The 18601-nt window shown below is 43.9% G+C and overlaps 1 protein-coding gene across 9 annotated transcripts in view; it reads right to left on the bottom strand.

The window, feature by feature from the left end:
- The window catches only part of PAK5 (p21 (RAC1) activated kinase 5), a 153194-nt gene that overhangs the window by 86961 nt on the left and 47632 nt on the right, over window positions 1-18601 (bottom strand). For 4 of the 9 annotated variants that reach the window (XM_081941141.1, XM_081941147.1, XM_081941148.1 and 1 more), the window contains one exon: window positions 4922-5316. The exons of 4 other annotated variants lie outside the window; for them this stretch is intronic. In XM_081941141.1, the coding sequence (XP_081797267.1) occupies window positions 4922-4982 (61 nt within the window). In that variant the 5' untranslated portion in view covers window positions 4983-5316. The remainder of the gene's footprint in view (window positions 1-4921; window positions 5317-18601) is intronic. One more of the 9 variants, XM_081941142.1, reaches the window with a different exon arrangement.

The following is an 18601-nucleotide window of genomic DNA, read 5'->3' as shown; positions in this document are numbered from 1 at the left end:
GATTGGGTGGGCATGGCCAATTTGGCAGTCCATGAAACAATACACACAAATCAAACTTAAATTTGTTATGCTCCTGGGGGTGGAAAGCAGGTTAGTGAAGTGGTGTGGCTGCCTTGGGGGGGGGGGGCGTGTCTGTCTCTCTCTCTCCCCCCCCCCTCTCTCTGTTGGATAGGCTAAAATGGACCTGTTTTTGGCCTCCTGAGGCCTCCATGCATCCCATTTTTGGCCTCCAGAAAGTGGGTGGGGGCTGGTGGATAGGTGGGGCAATGTGGGTGGGGCAGCCTTGTGGTCCTTTGTGGGCCAGATTAATGGCTTTGGCGGGCCATATCCGGCTTCCGGGCCATAGTTTGAGGACCCCTGCACTAAAATCACTGGGCTGTAAAAGGTCCCTGGTGTGAGTTTTCCTGTTAATTTCCAAATATACAGCTGTCCATCTTTCACTGTACTAGAGAATGGTGGATCTGACAAGATCACTTCAGGTTGGTCTTGTCAATTGTGTTTTATCGGAGCAAGATGCTTCACTCACCCATTTATTATTTTGATGCTTTTCAATGAATTGTGTAATTCAGCGCAGGGAACAAAAACAAATCTCTAGTTAATCCTTGACTTACAACCAGTCGCTTAGCAACTGTTTGAAGTTACGACAGATCTCCCTGGGGGTACCTATGACTCAGTTACAAAGTTCCAAGCATTTACTATCATTTTTTAGCAAAACTGGCCCATAGCAAACCATGGGTTTGCTTCATGACTGTGGCATTCGATTAACAAGCATAGTGGTCAATTTATGATAATGGAGGTGACTACTGCTTCAAAGGAAGTGATAAAATCAGTTCGGTCACACAAGTGAGCCAATTTACAACTGTCACAACTTACAACCGTGATGGGCAGACTCCATTATGGTCATAAATCAAGGACTACCTGTAATGACTCTGATGCCCAAAGAATCTATGAAGCTCTGAAGCACAAATGCAAAAAACGCTCTCACTTGTCCATGTGCAGCGCGCATTATATTATAGCAACCTTTCCCTATTTGATGCTCATTTAAAAGATTGGGATTAAACTTTCAAAAATTTTGGACCAAACTGATGTGAAATTTTGGGAAGTCTAGTTCTAACAAACTTGAATGTATGATCAATATAACATTTACTCTACCAAACCAGAAGTAAACCGCATTGCTGAAAAACTCAGACTCACAAGTAAATGAGAAAAAGGTCCTTTTTTTCCGAGCAACATGACAGAAAAAAAATTAATTTCGCTGGATTTTCAGAAAACCTTTTTATAATAAAACAATTTAATTTAGTAATTAACTGTGGTTTATTGAACAAGCCACAATGACTTGCTTACACACACAGCTAAAGTCATAAACTGCAGTTTGCAGTCCTTCATTTGAAGCCAAAATACCACCGTGATTTTGCATGACATGTAAATCCAGCTACAATGGCTGGAGGTGCTCTCAGGTTTCAACGGGTCTTTAAAAAAAATGCAATGAAAAGTTTGGACTAAATTTATAAGATGAGCTTAACTTGGGACTGGACACGCAAAACAGAAGCCAATGACCATTTGGTGAAAAGGGTTCGGGTTTTGTTTTTTTTTCACCCTGCCTTTATTATTTTTATAAATAAATCAGCTCAAGACCGCAAACATACCTAATATAGTCATCAACTTACAACAGTTCATTTAGTCACTGCTCAAAGGTACAATGACATTGAAAAAGTGACTTACGACCATTTTTCACACTTACAACCACTGCAGCATCCCCATGGTCACTTGATCAAAATTCAGAGGCTTGGCAATTGACTCATATTTATGACGGTTACCGTGTTCCAGAGTCATGGGATCCACTTTTCTGATCTTCTGACAAGCAAAGTCGATGGGAAGCCAGATTAACTTTACAACCGCATAACTAACTGCAGCGCTTCACTTAACAACTGTGGCAAAAAAAGGTCATAAAAAGGGGCAAAATTCACTTAAACAACTGTCTCACTTTTCGGCTCAACTGTGATCGTACGTTGAGGACTACCTGTACTCCTTTCTCCTCCTATATTCCCCACAAGAAGAACCCTGTGAGTTGGCTTAGACTGAGAGTGTGTGACTGGTCCAAAGTCACCCAGCCAGTTTTCATGGCTACAAGGGGACTAGAACTCTCAATCCCCTGGTTTCTAGCCTAGTACCATAACACTAGATCCGTGATGGCGAAGCTATGGCATTTGTGTCACAGGTGGCACGCAGGGCCCTCTCCACCGTGCATGTCCGTGCGTTTCCTACCGGCCAGCTGGTTTTCAGGTTTCTGCTGCGCATGCGCGGGGACAGGGACGCACCTGAATGGGAGGTGCTTATGTGTGCATGCTCAGGTGGTGGGGAGCGCAGGGGGTCACATGCATGGGGCACACATGGGGGTGGTGGTACGCACATGCATAAGGGCGGGTTGCATGGGGTCGTACATGCATTGCATTGTGGGTGCGCATGCATGTGCGCATGCTTTGGGCACACAGCGCTGAAAAGTTTAGCCATCACTGCACTAGACAAAACTGGCCAAATGAGTTTTCGCTTGAATAACCCTGGGGTTACATGCTATACCGTAGGTCCTGTTTCAGCAAAGGGAAACATCTGAATCCCTTGTCTGGGGTTGCAAAAAAAATGGTTGGGATTGGTAGATACTCTGATGGAGACTACCTAGAAACTCCAGGGGTGTAGGTTTCACTGAGAAATTGAATAATTCCCAAAGAAGGCAACAACAAACTATTCTACTATATGTTGGTATATACATATGACTTTGGTATATACAGTTTCGTGATTTGGCTACACGGGAAAGAAAAACTGGACAACTTCCTCACACATCTGAACAGCCTACACCCCAAAATACAATTCACTATGGAAATAGAAGCAAACAACCAACTTCCCTTTCTGGACGTCCTAATCTACGAAAAACCCAATGGCTTCCTAGGACACAACATCTACCAGAAAAAAACACACACCGACCGCTACTTAAACGCACAATCCCATCACCACCCTGCACAGATCAACTCTGTAGCCAAGACCCTCATCTCCAGAACCAAATGCCTGGCCGACAAAGACCACATGAAAACTGAATTACACACTCTCACAAACATATTAATCTCCAACGGATTCAAAAGAAAAACAATTACCAACTTAATCCAAAAGGAGACACTCCCCAAGAACCAAGACACAGAACAGGATAACAGCATCGCCCTTCTCCCTTACATCAAAGGCACCACGGATAAAATCAGCAAAATTCTTCACAAGCACAATATCAAGACAGCCTTCAGCACTGGCCAAAAAATAGCCAACATCTTAAGAAACCCCAAAGACAAGATCCAGCTAGAAAACCAAGGAGTCTATGAAATACCATGCAAAATCTGCCCAGCCACATACATTGGACAAACTAATAGGAGAATAAATGCACGCATCGCAGAACACAAGAACGCAGTCAGAAAAAAAGAAAAAACTTCCTTCCTTTTCCAGCACCTTAAAGCAACAGGACATGAAATTGATATTGAAGAAACCAAATTAATCTCCAAAACAGAACACTTCAACAAGAGAATAATTATGGAAGCCATCGAAATAGAGAAACACCCCCACAGCATGAATAAACGTGACGATACCTTCTGCCTACCAGACATCTGGAAACCAGCCCTAGTCAACAAACGAGCCCCACCCACCACCCAGGTCGTTACAACACAAAAGAAAACACCAACCCCATATTCGGCATCTGATATAGGATAAGTATCTATCTTGGGTTCGTGGCAGACTGGATCAGCTGTTGTGCTAAAACAAATGTTGGCCAGGGTCCAGCATAAATGAGTACACTGAAATGAATAGACCTTTAATTGGTCATAGACTACTTTTCTCAGATTTCAACGGCTCTTAAACTTACTATGAATCTGCCTCTTAACTTCAGTGAACACTGAGGACGGCAACTGGATTTGCAACATGGTCTGATTTATCTATGCACCAAAACTCCTCCATAATAGTAGCAAGATTTTTATTCTGTTCAGATTTGTTTCCAATTCTGTTCTCTCCTTAGAGAATATATAGCTCAGAATACCTGGCTGAGGTCATCTTTGGGACTTTAGGATTGTCAACTGTCTTTTATATTGAATCTTTTCTCTGAATTTTGCAATGAAAATCCTGGCTTAAAATTCCATGAAAATTAAATATAAATGGAGGAAAAGATGCAGATAAGAATCTGATCATTATAAACAGGTGCAAACAAAAAAAGGTGTATACAAAAAAAAGTTCATTTTCATAATACCATATCAAATCTTGCTAATGCAGAAATCAGGTAGGACAGATTTACAACTGAATAAAGGCAAAACAACTATGACTGGAGAAAACATGGTACATTTATATTTGCCACACATATATACAGCAATAAAATAGAATAAAATGCTACATCAGCTTCTCTACAACTAAGTATTTTGCAAAGCTAGATTAGCTACTAAACTGTGCCTCCACTTTCTAATACTGCTGTTTCTTGCTTTAAAAAAAATTAAATCTAAATTAAAAAATTTAAATTGTCTGCATTTTACATACTGCATTTGTGTGAACAAAATTGTCACATTAAGCAAACTAATAACATTAACCTTAATGATTCCATAACAATATTTAATTAATAGCTATTTCTGAAAAGTGCTTGGGTATCATTAGACCTCTACCAATTAGCTTAAACCTTACACTATATTTTAAAAGTAGGCAAAGAAACAGGGGGAAAGTCTTCATATCTGTGAAGATATCAGTATCAAGATACAGTTCAATATTAGGAAAGCCTTCTATATCCTAGTGAGGAAAAGGAAAAGAAAACAACAATCTTCAACAAAAACACAGAAATGGGCAGATCTGTGATAAGAATACCGTAAGTAAGGCCAGCTACATCTGAGTGGCAAGATGTTTGTTCACTTACCTCCTGAAGAGCAACAGGTTCTAATCCCAGAACATGATGGATGGCAGTTGTTTCTGAACATCTAGAATTAGATAGCCAAGAGGTAGATCAAGCTCTATTGGTAAATTTCTAAGCAATTTGCAGCAGATCACCAAAGATTTCTGACTCCTGTTAGATTAGATATCCAATCTGTGTGTGTGTTTTTTTTTAAAGGGCTCTGCCACAGATGACCACGTGCTGTTCATCACATCAGTTCACTGCCACGGTATTCAACCATTTTAGCATTTGGTGTCAGAAACTGGGACATGTAGAACATCTGTAGTCTTGAATGCAGAAGCTGATGGAAGTTGTGTGTAGGATGTGATTGTCTCCATTCCCAAGTCACACTTTTATATTTGTCTCTGGTTGATGGATTTCTATTAAAACAACAACAACAACAACAACAAAGGTTCCCAGAAGCCTGAGACAACTCAGTGCAATACAGAAGCACATCTGGTCCTGATTTACAGTTTTCTTTTCGCCTCTAGCTTTTAAGGAGAGACCTCAACTTGGCACCAGTTACGATTCACAATGAACAATACATACTTTCTTTCCCTCATTTTGTTACTGGCTCAAGATGAGATAAGCACAGAACAATGATACACATTTGCTCAGCTGCTACTGAAAAATGTGTCCTTCGAGGAAGCTGAGCTGTGATGCTCGGTGCATTGTTTTTATACCACTGCTATAAATCTATAGACATTTCATCTCAGAAACAGATTTATTTTTAAGCCACCATCTAAAGGCTTACTCTACACATGCTCAATGTTAGTGAATCTAACTCAGTAAGTTATTTTGACTGCATTTAGAATTCGTTCTACTCAAAGGAAAAAACCTGACCAGTCAACAGAGCAGGGATGCATAATTTTGGAGATAGTCCTCAACTTATAATCACAACTGAGCCCAAAATTCCCATTGCTAAGCAAGACAGTTGTTAAGTGAGTTTTGCCCCATTTTGCAACCTTTCTTACCCCTGTTAAGTGAATCACTGCAGTTGTTACATGAGTAACATCGTGCTTAAGAGAATGTGGCTTCCCCATTGATTTTGCTGGTCAGAAGGTCGCAAAAGGGGATCACGTGACCCCAGGATATTACAACCGTCATAAATATGAGCCAGTTGCCAAATCTCTGAATTTTGATCATGTGGGATGCTGCAAAGGTCGTTAAGTGTGAAAGAGTGGTCATAAGTCACTTTTTTCAATGCCGCTGTAACTTTGAAAGGTCACTAAATGAATGGTTGCAAATTGGGGACTACCTGTACACATTTAACTTTTCCATATTTGGCTTCACAATGCAAGTAGGAAATGAAATACAGTATAAGGGCAAACGAGCATGCTGGGTCGACCAATTCAAATGAAGATTGTGGTACAATTGTCTAATAACTTGAGAAGCATTTGCCAAGATACATCCAACATGCACATGCTGAAAATTGCACAGGTTTCTATATGCTGGGTGTGCCTGCAAGCACCGAGGGAGCACCGAGTGAGCGGGTCCTGTTCCATCCCACACTGATCACAGCTGAAGCCTGTTTTTCAGTGCAGAAAAGCTGGTTTGGATCCTGGATGCCTTCCTACACAGATGGGAGCCACCTGCCGCTCCTTCTGTAGGGCGGATCAGGCAGCCAAAGGTAGCAAACTTTGCTTCAGTCTCAAATGATACACAGTTGGTCAGAAATAAGTCATTCCTGGGACTGAAAAAAAAAAAGCAAGGCTGGTCAGAGAAATGTGCACCTTCCCAAATACCCGTGAGAAATACCCGTGTTAATACCACTTTATAATGCCTTGGTAAGGCCACACTTGGAATACTGCATTCAGTTTTGCTCACCACAATGTAAAAAAGATGTGGAGACTCTAGAAAGAGTGCAGAGAAGAGCAACAAAGATGATTAGGGGACTGGAGGCTAAAACATATGAGGTACGGTTGCAGGAACTGGGTATGTCTAGTTTAATGAAAAGAAGGACTAGGGGAGACATGATAGCAGTGTTCCAATATCGCAGGGGCTCCCACAAAGAAGAGGGAGTCAAACTATTCTCCAAGGCACCTGAGGGTAGAACAAGAAGCAATGGGTGGAAACTAATCAAGGGGAGAAGCAACTTAGAACTGAGGAGAAATTTCCTGACAGTTAGAACAATTAACCAGTGGAACAGCTTCCCTCCAGAAGTTGTGAATGCCCCAACACTGGAAGTCTTTAAGAAGATGTTGGATAGCCATTTGTCTGGAACGGTATAGGGTTTTCTGCCTAGGCAGGGGGTTGGACTAGAAGACCTCCAAGGTCCCTTCCAACTCTGCTATTGTATTGTATTGTATTGAGAATGCAGCTGGTCCTTGACTTGAGATCACCATTGAGCCCTAAACGTACATTGCTAACCAAGACAGTGGTTAAATGAGTTTTATGGCCCTTTTCCCACCGTTGAGCAAATCATTGCAATCATGGGGTCATTAAGTGACTCTGACTTTCCCACTTCACTTTTTTTATTGGAAGCCTGCGGGGAAGATTACAAATGGTGATCACATGACCCCAGGAGACTGCAACTGTCGTAAATTCATGCCAGTTGCCAAATGCCCAAATTCTGATGACGTTAGTGCTGCTGCAAGAGTCATAAGAGTAAAAAACAATCATGTCTTTTTTCCCCCGGCACTGTTGTAACTTTGAACAATTGCTAAACGAATGGTTATAAGATGAGGACTAGCTGTAGATATCCCACCTCCCACAAGCTGATCCATATTCTAACAAACGTTCTTCCTTCTTGAGCTTGTTTCCCAACCCTGAGAGGAGGCTTCTATGACTAAGGACCAAGCAAACGGGACTTCAAATAAATAAGTCATTCTTTCCGTAATTCCCAGCCTTCTCTTTAAACACTATGCAAGACAAGGGCCCTGTTGCTTTCCAGCATACATTAAAATTGAGAGTCAATGAAAGCCAGGTGCTGTCCACCAGCCCCAGGAACCCCAACACAATATTAATTGCCCAAAGAAAAGAACCACTACAAAGAACTGCTATTTTCCTGCCAATCCTGGTAAATTAGACACCATGTCTCTGAAAAGCAGCCGCCAATCAACTTTTAAATAACATCCCTACAAAGGAAAGCAAATAATCTGTTTCCTGTCCATTTTAGGCTTTGCATGTGATCATTCTAGTTCCTGGCTCTGCACTTTTTAAAAACAAGCTGTATAAAAATTGACACATATACTGAAATGCGGTGTACAAGGGACGTGATGGTAAGATGCTGAGCTTGTCGATCAGAAAGGTCAACAGTTCAGCGGTTCGAATCCCTAGCGCCGCGTAACAGAGTAAGCTCCCATTCATTGTCCCATCTTCTCCCAACCTAGCAGTTCGAAAGCATGTACACATGCAAGTAGAAAAATAGGGACCACCTTTGGTGGGAAGGTAACAGTGTTCCGCGGACCTTCGGCGTTTAGTCATGCCAGCCACATGACCTCGGAGACGTCTTTGGACAGTGCTGGCTCCTCGGCTATGAAACGGAAATGAGCACCGACCCCTAGAGTTGGGAACAACTAGCACATATGTGCGAGGGGAATCTTTACCTTTACTTTACTGAAATGCACAATTTTAGAACATGTTTTTTTCTTCTTCACAGAATACACCAGTCTAAGTTTATTTATTAAAATGCACTTATTTACTTTAAAATGTAATTTATGGTAAATTATGGGTGCCCAAATGCATGCTGCTCTGCTTTTTGATTTGCACAACTCCGAAAAATGATATTTTAATCTGCACATAAATCAAAGACTTGCAAAGCAGATAGTTTGCATCGCAATTCATAAAGATCATAAAGCATTGCTATATATCAGCTTGCCACAAACCTAAGCCTGGTGAATCTGGATACCAATGACAGGTTTATGAACTCCCAACACATCTGGAGGGCATTTGGTTGGAAAAGCAACTGCTATGCACTGATATTTTTGACTCCAAGTTATCAGCTTATGGATGTGGTACCAAAAGTGATAAGGGACAGCTTGTAGAAAGTATAACTAAATATAGCAAGAGTCAGAACTGTGCCAAATTTTAATGTCCTTTTTGAATAAGTAATTGAAAGCAAGAGTAACATGAAAAGCAAATGTATTCCGGGTGTTTTTTTTGAAAATTATGAATGGATTTGTCTATTTTAAATTGGTTTCATTTACCCCTACTCCCCCCTACTGTCAAATCTATTGAACCGCAAAGAAGAATGATCTCATTCCTGCACAAAGTCATTTGAGATATTCTATCTATCTCATGATTAAATGGAAAGACATAATAATGAAAATGGGTAAATGTTGCCAATTCCACAACAACGGCTGAAAGCTGGAGAGGAAGGCAGAGTAAACATGGCCTCACTCATTTAGATAGAGATGCTTTACAATAAGCTACTGTATATTCAATAGCACAATTAATATAGTGATTAAGGTGTTGGATTAGGAGTGGTGAGACCCAGGTTTGGGGGGGGGAAGCATCTAAAACAGGGGCGTCAAACTCGCAGCCCATAGGCCAGGTGTGTCATGCACTGGCCACGCCCACCCCCACTTTAGCAAAGGGGGAAAATTGTGATACGTCAAGTGACAACAACGTGCCGTCACAAGTTTGACACCCCTGATCTAAAGCAACACCAAAGTGGCATGACCAGGTACCTGAAGCCCTGCCCTCTTTTACATCCATGTAACATGGATGTTATCAAGAAGCGTCCACTATTATTATGATGTTGATGGCTCCTGCAAATGCCCTGACCAAATTCCACTTCATACTCAGGCACAGAACTCAATGGGTGACTTTGAGTCAGTCAATGCACTGTTGTATGACAATAGGATCAATCCTAGAGCAATGGAGCATAGATAAGTCTGCAATGCTGAGGATACTTAGTTAGAATCAAGCCCAGCCCATTAGAACACACTTCTGAATTTGCTCTGGATTGCAATACACACATGTCTTCCTCTGGATGCCAAAATGAGCAATTAGTTGGTCTTCAACTTATATACCCAATACCCTCCACTTGGAAAAATCACCATGATATAAAAGAGCTGAAGTCTGATTACGATTTTGAAGAGCAGAAATGACTAAACCCCCGCTGCAGTCATGGGTCGTCCTTTTCTCATTAATTATGTCGCTGTTTATATTATGCTTACATACAAATGTGCACTTTATCACTTCCTGAGTGACAGCCGGAACATTTAGCTTTTTGCTCTCCTCTCATGGAAAATGTCATGAAATATTTATTCTCACTTGCCCCTTCTTTGAGAACATGCACTTTGCTTTTTAATGCAGTTATTCTGCTAGGACCGATAGAAAGCAAAAGAGAACCAAATTTCAATCATTCAGTGCAACGTAGCAGAGCTGAACAAGCATTTCCTCAAAATCCTTCTCACATCTTCTCCAAGCCCAACCAAGCATTCAGTTGCAAAAGACAAAGTGGGCTCAAACATGTTTAAAACATATACCAGCAGAGCATTTTGCACATGTCATAAAGCCTTAAATGAGAATAGGAATTCCTGTCGCCTTATGCTCACTTTGGGGTTTTCCTTCCCTACAACAACTAATTTTGCTGAGGGGTCCTTGAGCTTGTTTGTTTTCTTGAAGACATTTCATTACCCTAACCAGGAACATCATCAGCACTGACTAGCACTTTGAGTAATGAAACATCTACAAGAAAACAAGAAAGCTCAGAGAGCACCAAGGACCCCTCATTTCAAACCTGAGCTACAAATATTCTTTATTAGAACTAATTTTGCTGCCTGTTCTGGATAGATATGCAAAATGTGCTGTGGTCCCTCCCTGCAAGGAGAAGCCCTAACACACAAGTGCTTGATTTGCCCCAAAGGTGCCTTTCCCAAAAATGCAACTGGACGTTCTTTGTTTTTTTCTTTGAAAACGTTCCGCTTCTCATCCAAGAACTGAAGAAGTTTCTTGGATTGAGAAGCAAAACGTTTTCAAAGGAAAAAACCCAAGAAAGTCCAGTTGCCTTTTGGAAAAAGTGCCTTTGGGGCAACCATGACTTGGATGATTGACCATCTCCATAGACAAGTGTTTGAATTCTGCAGCCAAAATGACAACAACCATACCCAAGGAGAAGGTAACAGGAGAAAGGAGGGGGGACATTAGGAGGGGAGGGACCCTAAACAAAAAGGAGCCCAATGAAACCAAGTATTATCTGAGTAATAGATGAAAGAAAATAATAACAACATCCTCAGGAAGCTGTGTAGAAGAATAGAACAAGAGTAAGTGGGATTCTGAAGAAAATAGTATTCCCTCTTTTCCTCATAGGCTGCATTGATTGCATTCTACTAAAAATATGAAATGGTGCTGACTCACATGTATGATTTTTTTTACTACTAAGTATCAACACAATGGTTTTATGGGGAAAAAACATTTCATCTGTACACTGCATAAAACTCTTTCCCTATGAGACTAGGGCTGATCATCTAAACATAAAACTATCAAATGGTAGGTATACAAAAAGATGTGAAAAGCCAACACTATGAAGAAGCCACCCACTCCTGTACACACAAGAAATCTCCCATAAGATCTAATCGCTTCAGTTTTCATATGTTAAATATTGCCAGTTTTGTAGGGATACGGACAAAAATGTAGCAAGTTAAGTGTCAGCTACTTTATGATGATTATTTTGCTCGCTTGGAATAATATGCTTCATCTTCAGATCTCAGCAATATATCAGAGAGATCTATTACATAAGCTTAGGCCCTCAAACACTGAAATTATTGTCCGTTAAAATTCTGTATAATCCGCTCTGACCCCATTGCTAAAAAAAGAGAAAAGAAATGTATCACTCCAAAAAGAGTGGATGTAAAGTAGTATATAAATTGTACATTGTATGCTAATGTATACGTATATAGAGACCTATTTTAAAATCTAATTTAAACAGAGGCACCATACATTCACTATTGCGGGAAATGCTATAACAGATGCCTGCTCATCCTGCTGTTAGATAGGTCTGGGACATATGGCTCCAACTTGTACATCCTTATCATCTGCCAGGAAACCCTTCAAAAAGAGGAAACCATCAAATGAAGACCTGCTCGCTGTAAAGTAGGATACTTGACTACTCTAAATTCATTTCCCTGTTGCAAACTCTCTATGTCCTTCTGTAAAGACGGATCCCATGGAGACACGGACCATCTCATCCAGGTTTTTCCTCCTTAATTATCCTCAAGGTAGGATAGCAAAACTACATCTCTGTGATAAAAACTCATCATATCAGTTACATCTGATTTTTGTATTTATGGCTGAAAGCTCAGAAGATGGGGATGAAGAAGCTGGAACCATTTGCCTCCCCCCCCCCCTTTTAAAATAATGTATGGTAGGAAGAGGGGGGATTGAACAATAATTGAGAACAAAGGAGGAATTAGTTCTTGTTTAGGAGTCACGTTCAAGAACATAAGTGGATTGCCTTGTTCAATTCCTATGAACAGCCAGCAGTGGGAAGTGGGCAAAAAGAACGTTGGTCCTTACCTGAAAGTTTCTTTTCGGTAGATGAGAGGGAGGGGCGACTCATGGGGATAATCTCACAGCCTGATTGGTGCAAAGACTGAGGGAAATCTTTTTAACATCCTCCTTCCCCTGTTGGCTCCCAGTTCCTCGAAGTTGCATGGCCATAAACGCTGCCGAAACACAAACAGACACAACAAGGGCAAATCCACCCCTCAGCACCTCACCCCGACTGACTAACTCTAACCTATAACGGGGCGGGATGTCGCCCCTCCCTCGAGTCTACCGAAAAGAAACGTTCAGGTAAGGACCAATGTTCTTTTTCCGGTAGACTCGAGGGAAGGGTGACTCATGGGACGTACCCAAGCTCCAGCCCCTGGGAGGGAAAACCACTAGGATTTGGGGGGGAGGGGCAGTCGCTACCTGCTGTAGGACCCTACGCCCAAAGGGGGCCTCGGCCGATGCGAAGGCATCCAGCCGGTAGTGGTGGATAAATGGTGTTGGGAAGACCAAGCGGCTGCCCGACAGATGTCTTTGAACGGGGCCCTCGAGGCCCACGCCACCATAGTGGCCGCACTTCTGGTGGAGTGGGCTGTGATCCCCGAAGGGGTGAGATGGCCCGAGGCTTTATAGGCCGAGGAAATGGCCTGTCGCAACCACCTGCCAATAGTGGCAGAGAAAACCCTGGCCTCTAGGGAGCCCGGTTGAAAGGAAATGAACAGGGCCTCAGACCTACGAAAGGCAGACGTGCGCCTTAGATAGATGCGTAAGGCGTGATGCACGTCTAGCCTGTGCTCCCTCTCATGGGATGGATCCGGACAAAAATTGGGAAGGATAAACTTCTGCGCCCGGTGGAAGGGCAAATTGACCTTTGGGAGAAAGGCGGGGTCTAATTGAGAACCACCCTATCCTGGTGGAACTGGCAGAGGTCGTCCTTGGAGGACAGAGCACCCAGCTCGGAAATGCACCTGGCTGAAGTTACGGCAACCAGGAACACCACTTTGAGAGACAAGAACCTAAGGTGGACAGTGTGCAAAGGTTCAAAGGGAGCTCCCGTCAAGGCCCTAAGAACTAGGGGGAGGTCCCACGTTGGAAATCTATGGACCGGAGGGGGCCGTAAATTAGCGGCTCCCCTCAAAAACCTCTTGATCAGGGGATGGTGAGTGAGGGACGAATGACCCTTCCCTGGGAGGACCAAAGCTAAGGCGGCCACCTGCCACCACAGGGTGTTATGGTGATTGGCCATGCCCAAGATGTGCTCCGACACCACTGATGCCAGGTGCCTCTCCGCCCAGGAACTGAGCTTCAGTGCCTCCAACCACACAGCTCTGGAATGAGTCCCCCCCCCTTGACAGTTTATATGAGCCTTTGCAGCCACATTGTCCGTCATCAGCAGGACGTGCCGGCCCTCTATCGAACTCTTGAACAGCTGCAATGCCAGTCGGGCAGCCTTTAGCTCCAGCCAGTTTATATTGTGGCGAAGGTCCGACCGGGTCCAGCGACCCTGAGCACCCCCCAACCGAAGAGACTCGCGTTGGTAGTGATGGTCACCTGCTCTGGCTCCCAAATCTCCGAGCCACGTTGCAGAGCTGGGGACAGCCACCATCGCAATGAAAGACACACGTCCACCGGCAGATGGATGAGTCGCGGAGAGTTGCTCAAGTGCTGTTGCTGAAAGGGGATGAGGGCCCACTGCAGAGTTCGGGAATGAAGCCGTGCCCAAGGGACGATTCCTATGCATGACACCATCTTGCCCAGTAGACAGGACAAGGTCAGGATGGAAACGGACTGTCTTGCACGCACCTGCCTTGCCAGGGCCTGCAGATTGACTAGCTGCTCTGAGGATAGTCAGACCCTGCCCTCTAAGGAGTCTATCATCGTCCTCAGGTGGAGGATCCTTGTGGAGGGCGAGAGATGGCTCTTGTGGAAATTGACCGAAAACCCCAGGGTCTGTAGGGTCCGAATGGTGAGTCCGAGGTCGTGAATGGCTTGGGACTGAGATCGTGCTTGCACAAGCACATCGTCTAGGTAACATTGAAGTCTCACCGGGATCGATCTGAGGTGAGCCGCTAGTGCCACCAGGACCTTCGTGAATGTGCGTGAGGCCGAAGCTAATCCGAAGGGAAGAGCCCTGTACTGAAAGTGAAGCCCGTAGTGGGAAAAACGGAGGAAACTACGATGGGCGGGAAGGATGGGGATATAGAGGTAGGCCTCTGTCAGATTCACTGACGCTAGATAGTCCTCCCGCTTGATGCCCTGCAGAATGGAATTGAGGGATGACATTTTGAATCATCTGTACACCAGGTACCAGGCATTTGAGGTCCAGTATGGCTGTCCAGCCCCTGAGTTCTTCAGAACGATAAAAAGGTTGGAGTAAATGGGGCAGCCACCAGGCTCCACTTGGACTTATTGTCCATTTGCCAGTTACGTAACCAGAACAACCGCCTGGAAGTCACCGAGGTAGCCAGAATCCGGGATGAGTATTTGACTGCATCCAGGGTTGCATCTGCTGAAAATTGGGTGGCAGCAATAATTTTATTGATGTCCTGATGGAGGCGCTTGTCTTGTACAGGGATGCGATCCTGCAACTGACAGAGCCACATGACTCCTGCTCGGCTGAAATAAGAAGCAGCTGCAGTGGACTTAACTGCCCACGCGGAGGCGTTGAAGTTCTTACGCAGTGTAAGCTCCGCCTGCTTGTCCTCCGGTTTCAACTTATCAGCTGTGTCCCCTGATACAACTGAAGAAGCATTGGCCAGGGTGGCTATTGGTGTGTCTACAATGGGCAGCTGAAGGGTCTGAGAAAAGGCCTGCTCCATGTTGTAAAAGCGGCGGTCATTACTGCCCGGGTTGGGAAAAGTGGAAGGCCAAGCCCACTGATCTTTGACCACCTCTAAAAAAAGGGGAGGAGCTGGGACCTCCTCCTTATTGGTCACTGTATTGGAAAACATAACCAAATCTAGGTGGAGGAATGGCAGGATCTCCTGTCCCGATCTTAGTGGTCTTTCTGGCCTTGTGTAACAGTGGTTTAAACATTGGAAGAGCAAAGAGATTGGGGAAGGCCAGAGGGTCCAGGAGGACAGTCTCTTCGTCCTCTGAAAAACCCATGTCCTGATGGGGGTCGTCCCCTAACACTGAACCCTCACTTACAACAGAGGGAGAGGTAGGCCTAGGATGGAATCCCTGGGCTGAGGGACCCCTGACCTGGTGGGAAACCTGGAATATAGATGTTCCAGGTGACTGACGCTCCCTCAAGGACACCGCAGAAACCACACCTTTAGAAATGGCTGAGGAGATCAGTCTCTTAATGCTCTCAGGGAGCAACTCAAGATCCTCAAATTCATCATCCGTTGGGCTGGAGCAGAACCCTGCGGAGCTAAGGCATAGTGGGGAAGGAAATCCCGGGATGAACCCTCCAAAGGATCCCCGACCACCTCCCGGGGCTGTTGAGGCGAGATAGGAGGGGAAGGAGAAATCTCTAGGCTGGTTTGTCTGAGTACCCCTGCGGGGAAGATAGAGGGGGAGGAAGGGCTAAACCCCCTGGGGGGAGAGGCCGATTGATGAGATTGAGGCCTTAGAGGCGATCTGGATCTGCCAGGAGAAGAGGGCTTATTAGTCTGGGCTTGCTGTTCCACCCTAGTGATCCTCTTCTCCAGAGCCCTCCGACGCCGGCTTTCATCTTTCTGGGTTGTCCTGGAAGGGCGTTGGGCTGCTGAGGGCCTCGCAGTGGCTGCCCTCGTTCTGGGCTCAACTAACTCTCCTTCCTCGGCCACCAGCTGAGCCCTCCCTGGGGCCTGTGAAGTGGTCTGCCTGTTTTCTGCCATTGGTGCCACTCACGTGTCTCAGGAGTTATCGCCCAGGTTCACCACCCAGTATAAGGGCCTTGCGGGAATACTAGCAGGCTGCCCGGGTCGGAACTTGCTGGCCCGAATCTGGCCGTGATGCAAGTCAGGGGAACAGAGCCAGAAAATATCGCAAATCCACTCACATGCTTCCAAAATGGCTGCCAGAAGTTTCCGCATGCTCAACAGACCTTCCTTTTTTAGCCGCGGCTTGAAATAGCTTGCCGTGGCTGGTTCGCCCAGGCGCAGTTTCTGATCGATCGGCGTCTCCCACTAGCAGCCCTTCCTGCGGAGCTGCAGAAACAGAGTCCGACACCCTCGCTGTGCCAGGGATCGGTTCGAGCTCCTACTTACTCGGGAAAAAGGGCGAGAAGCCAATTAGCCTTCCCCCGGCTTGTTGCGGGATGAAGGACCCCTGTCCCTGCAAGAAGCAGGTCAGAAAGGTTGGAATTTAGAATTGCCAATGGTCGAATCAAACTCAATTTTAAATATTTTACTCACTCTCTGGGAACCAAAAAAACAGAAGTGCTTGGACCAAAAGACTGAGAGGAACTGGGAGCTAACAGGGAAAGGAGGATGTTAAAAGGATTTCCCTCAGTCTTTGGACCAATCAGGCTGTGAGAATATCCCATGAGTCGCCCCTCCCTCGAGTCTACCGGAAAAGGGGGACCATTGTTTAACCCTTTCTTAGAGAGGCTTAGCTATGAATGGTTTACTACAATATTCATAAACTTCAAGTATGTGATCAAATCACAAATTGTCAGGAGAAAGCCATCCCATCACCTCTTGGATGGAATTAAAAGTAGCATATAGATTCTTTCTTCTCTGGATCAATTTATACAACTGATGTGTCAAATGCCAGGGAAATCAGAAGATCCAGGCAGTTCAGATGGGTACAAAGATTTATTGTAAGCTTAAATTCTCTACAAGAATCTGAATTACTAATGGTCAAAACAATTTGGCGATAGATAAGAGTTCAAGATGGGTTGGGCTTAGACCTCTGTGAGTGCGAAGGGACTCGTGACTGATGACACATTTGACTCCTCCCTCAGGCTTAGCCTGGTCATATCCAACAGATAAATCTATAAAGAAACAGTATCTAATGGTTAAATCTTCCCCATCCTGGCTCTTTCCAAAGATATCAGACTCTAACATTCATAGTCCTGTCTAAAGGTAATGGGAATTACAGTACAGCAAATGTAGAAGGAGAACATACAGGCTAAAGTTAAGTTATAAGAAGCCATGTGAATGTTTCTGTTTGATTTGCTTTTGAAATATTCAAAAGGTTTTTAGGAATCAGAATTCATTACCAGCAGTTGATAATTCGATTTTTCATTTCAGCTTATTAAAAAAAAATCAAACAAAACATCTGCCAAACCAGTAAAAAAATAAGACTGCTGCTGCTAAACCCAGCATCTCACACTTTATGGCAATTTTCTAATAGGCAACTGACAAATTATTAGCCACAGATATATTAAAGAATCCGTAAATGCCAAATTATAAAGCAATATGTCTTTTGCTGAAACTGTTTGGGTTATTAAAGTTTGTGGTATTTTTGATTCTAAATATTTTCCTTACCAATATAAAGATGAATAGTAGCAATAGAGAAATAAATACTGTGCCACTAAACAAACACTTACCAAGCAACTTAAAATATTTTTGAGTCCAAGAAAGTCATAAAGCTTTTTTGTCATTGGACAGGTATTTATTATTCAGATATTTTTTTGTTCAATTTGTATGGCTGCCCATTTCAAACAAGTGACTCTGGCCAACAATCAGTCACAAAATCAATTTAAAGTAATTGCAATCACAATACAAACAGAACAATTAAATACATATACGGTAAAGGTTCCCCTCGCACATATGTGCTAGTCGTTCCCAACTCTAGGGGGTGGTGCACATCTCCGTTTGAAAGCCAAAGAGCCAGCGCTGTCTGAAGATGTCTCCGTGGTCATGTCAATGGCATGACTAAATGCCAAAGGCGCATGGAACTTTCCCACCAAAGTGGTCCCTGTCAGGGGAAATTTCACCCTGAGCAGTGACAGTCCCTATTTTTCTACTTGCATTTTTACATGCTTTTGAACTGCTAGGTTGGCAGAAGCTGGGACAAGAAACAGGAGCTCACTCCATTACAGGGCGCTAGGGATTCAAACCACCGACGTTTCTGATCGACAAGCTCAGCATCTTAGCCACTGAGCCACCTCATCCCATTAAATACATATAGCTGGCAAATTATTATAATCCATAGATGCTGGAATAATATTATAGTTTTCAGAGTGATAATGTCACTTCTTTATATGTACCAGATTTTCCATATTGAAGGGATTAAGGTTGCTAATAAAAATCCTAGGATATGGGGGCATTCCATCAGCAAGAATAAAGG

The sequence above is a fragment of the Natrix helvetica genome (genome assembly GCF_964273705.1).
Source record: "Natrix helvetica genome assembly, chromosome: 2".
Classification (NCBI taxonomy): Eukaryota; Metazoa; Chordata; class Lepidosauria; order Squamata; family Natricidae; genus Natrix; species Natrix helvetica.
This window is presented reverse-complemented; position numbering and strand designations above follow the sequence as displayed.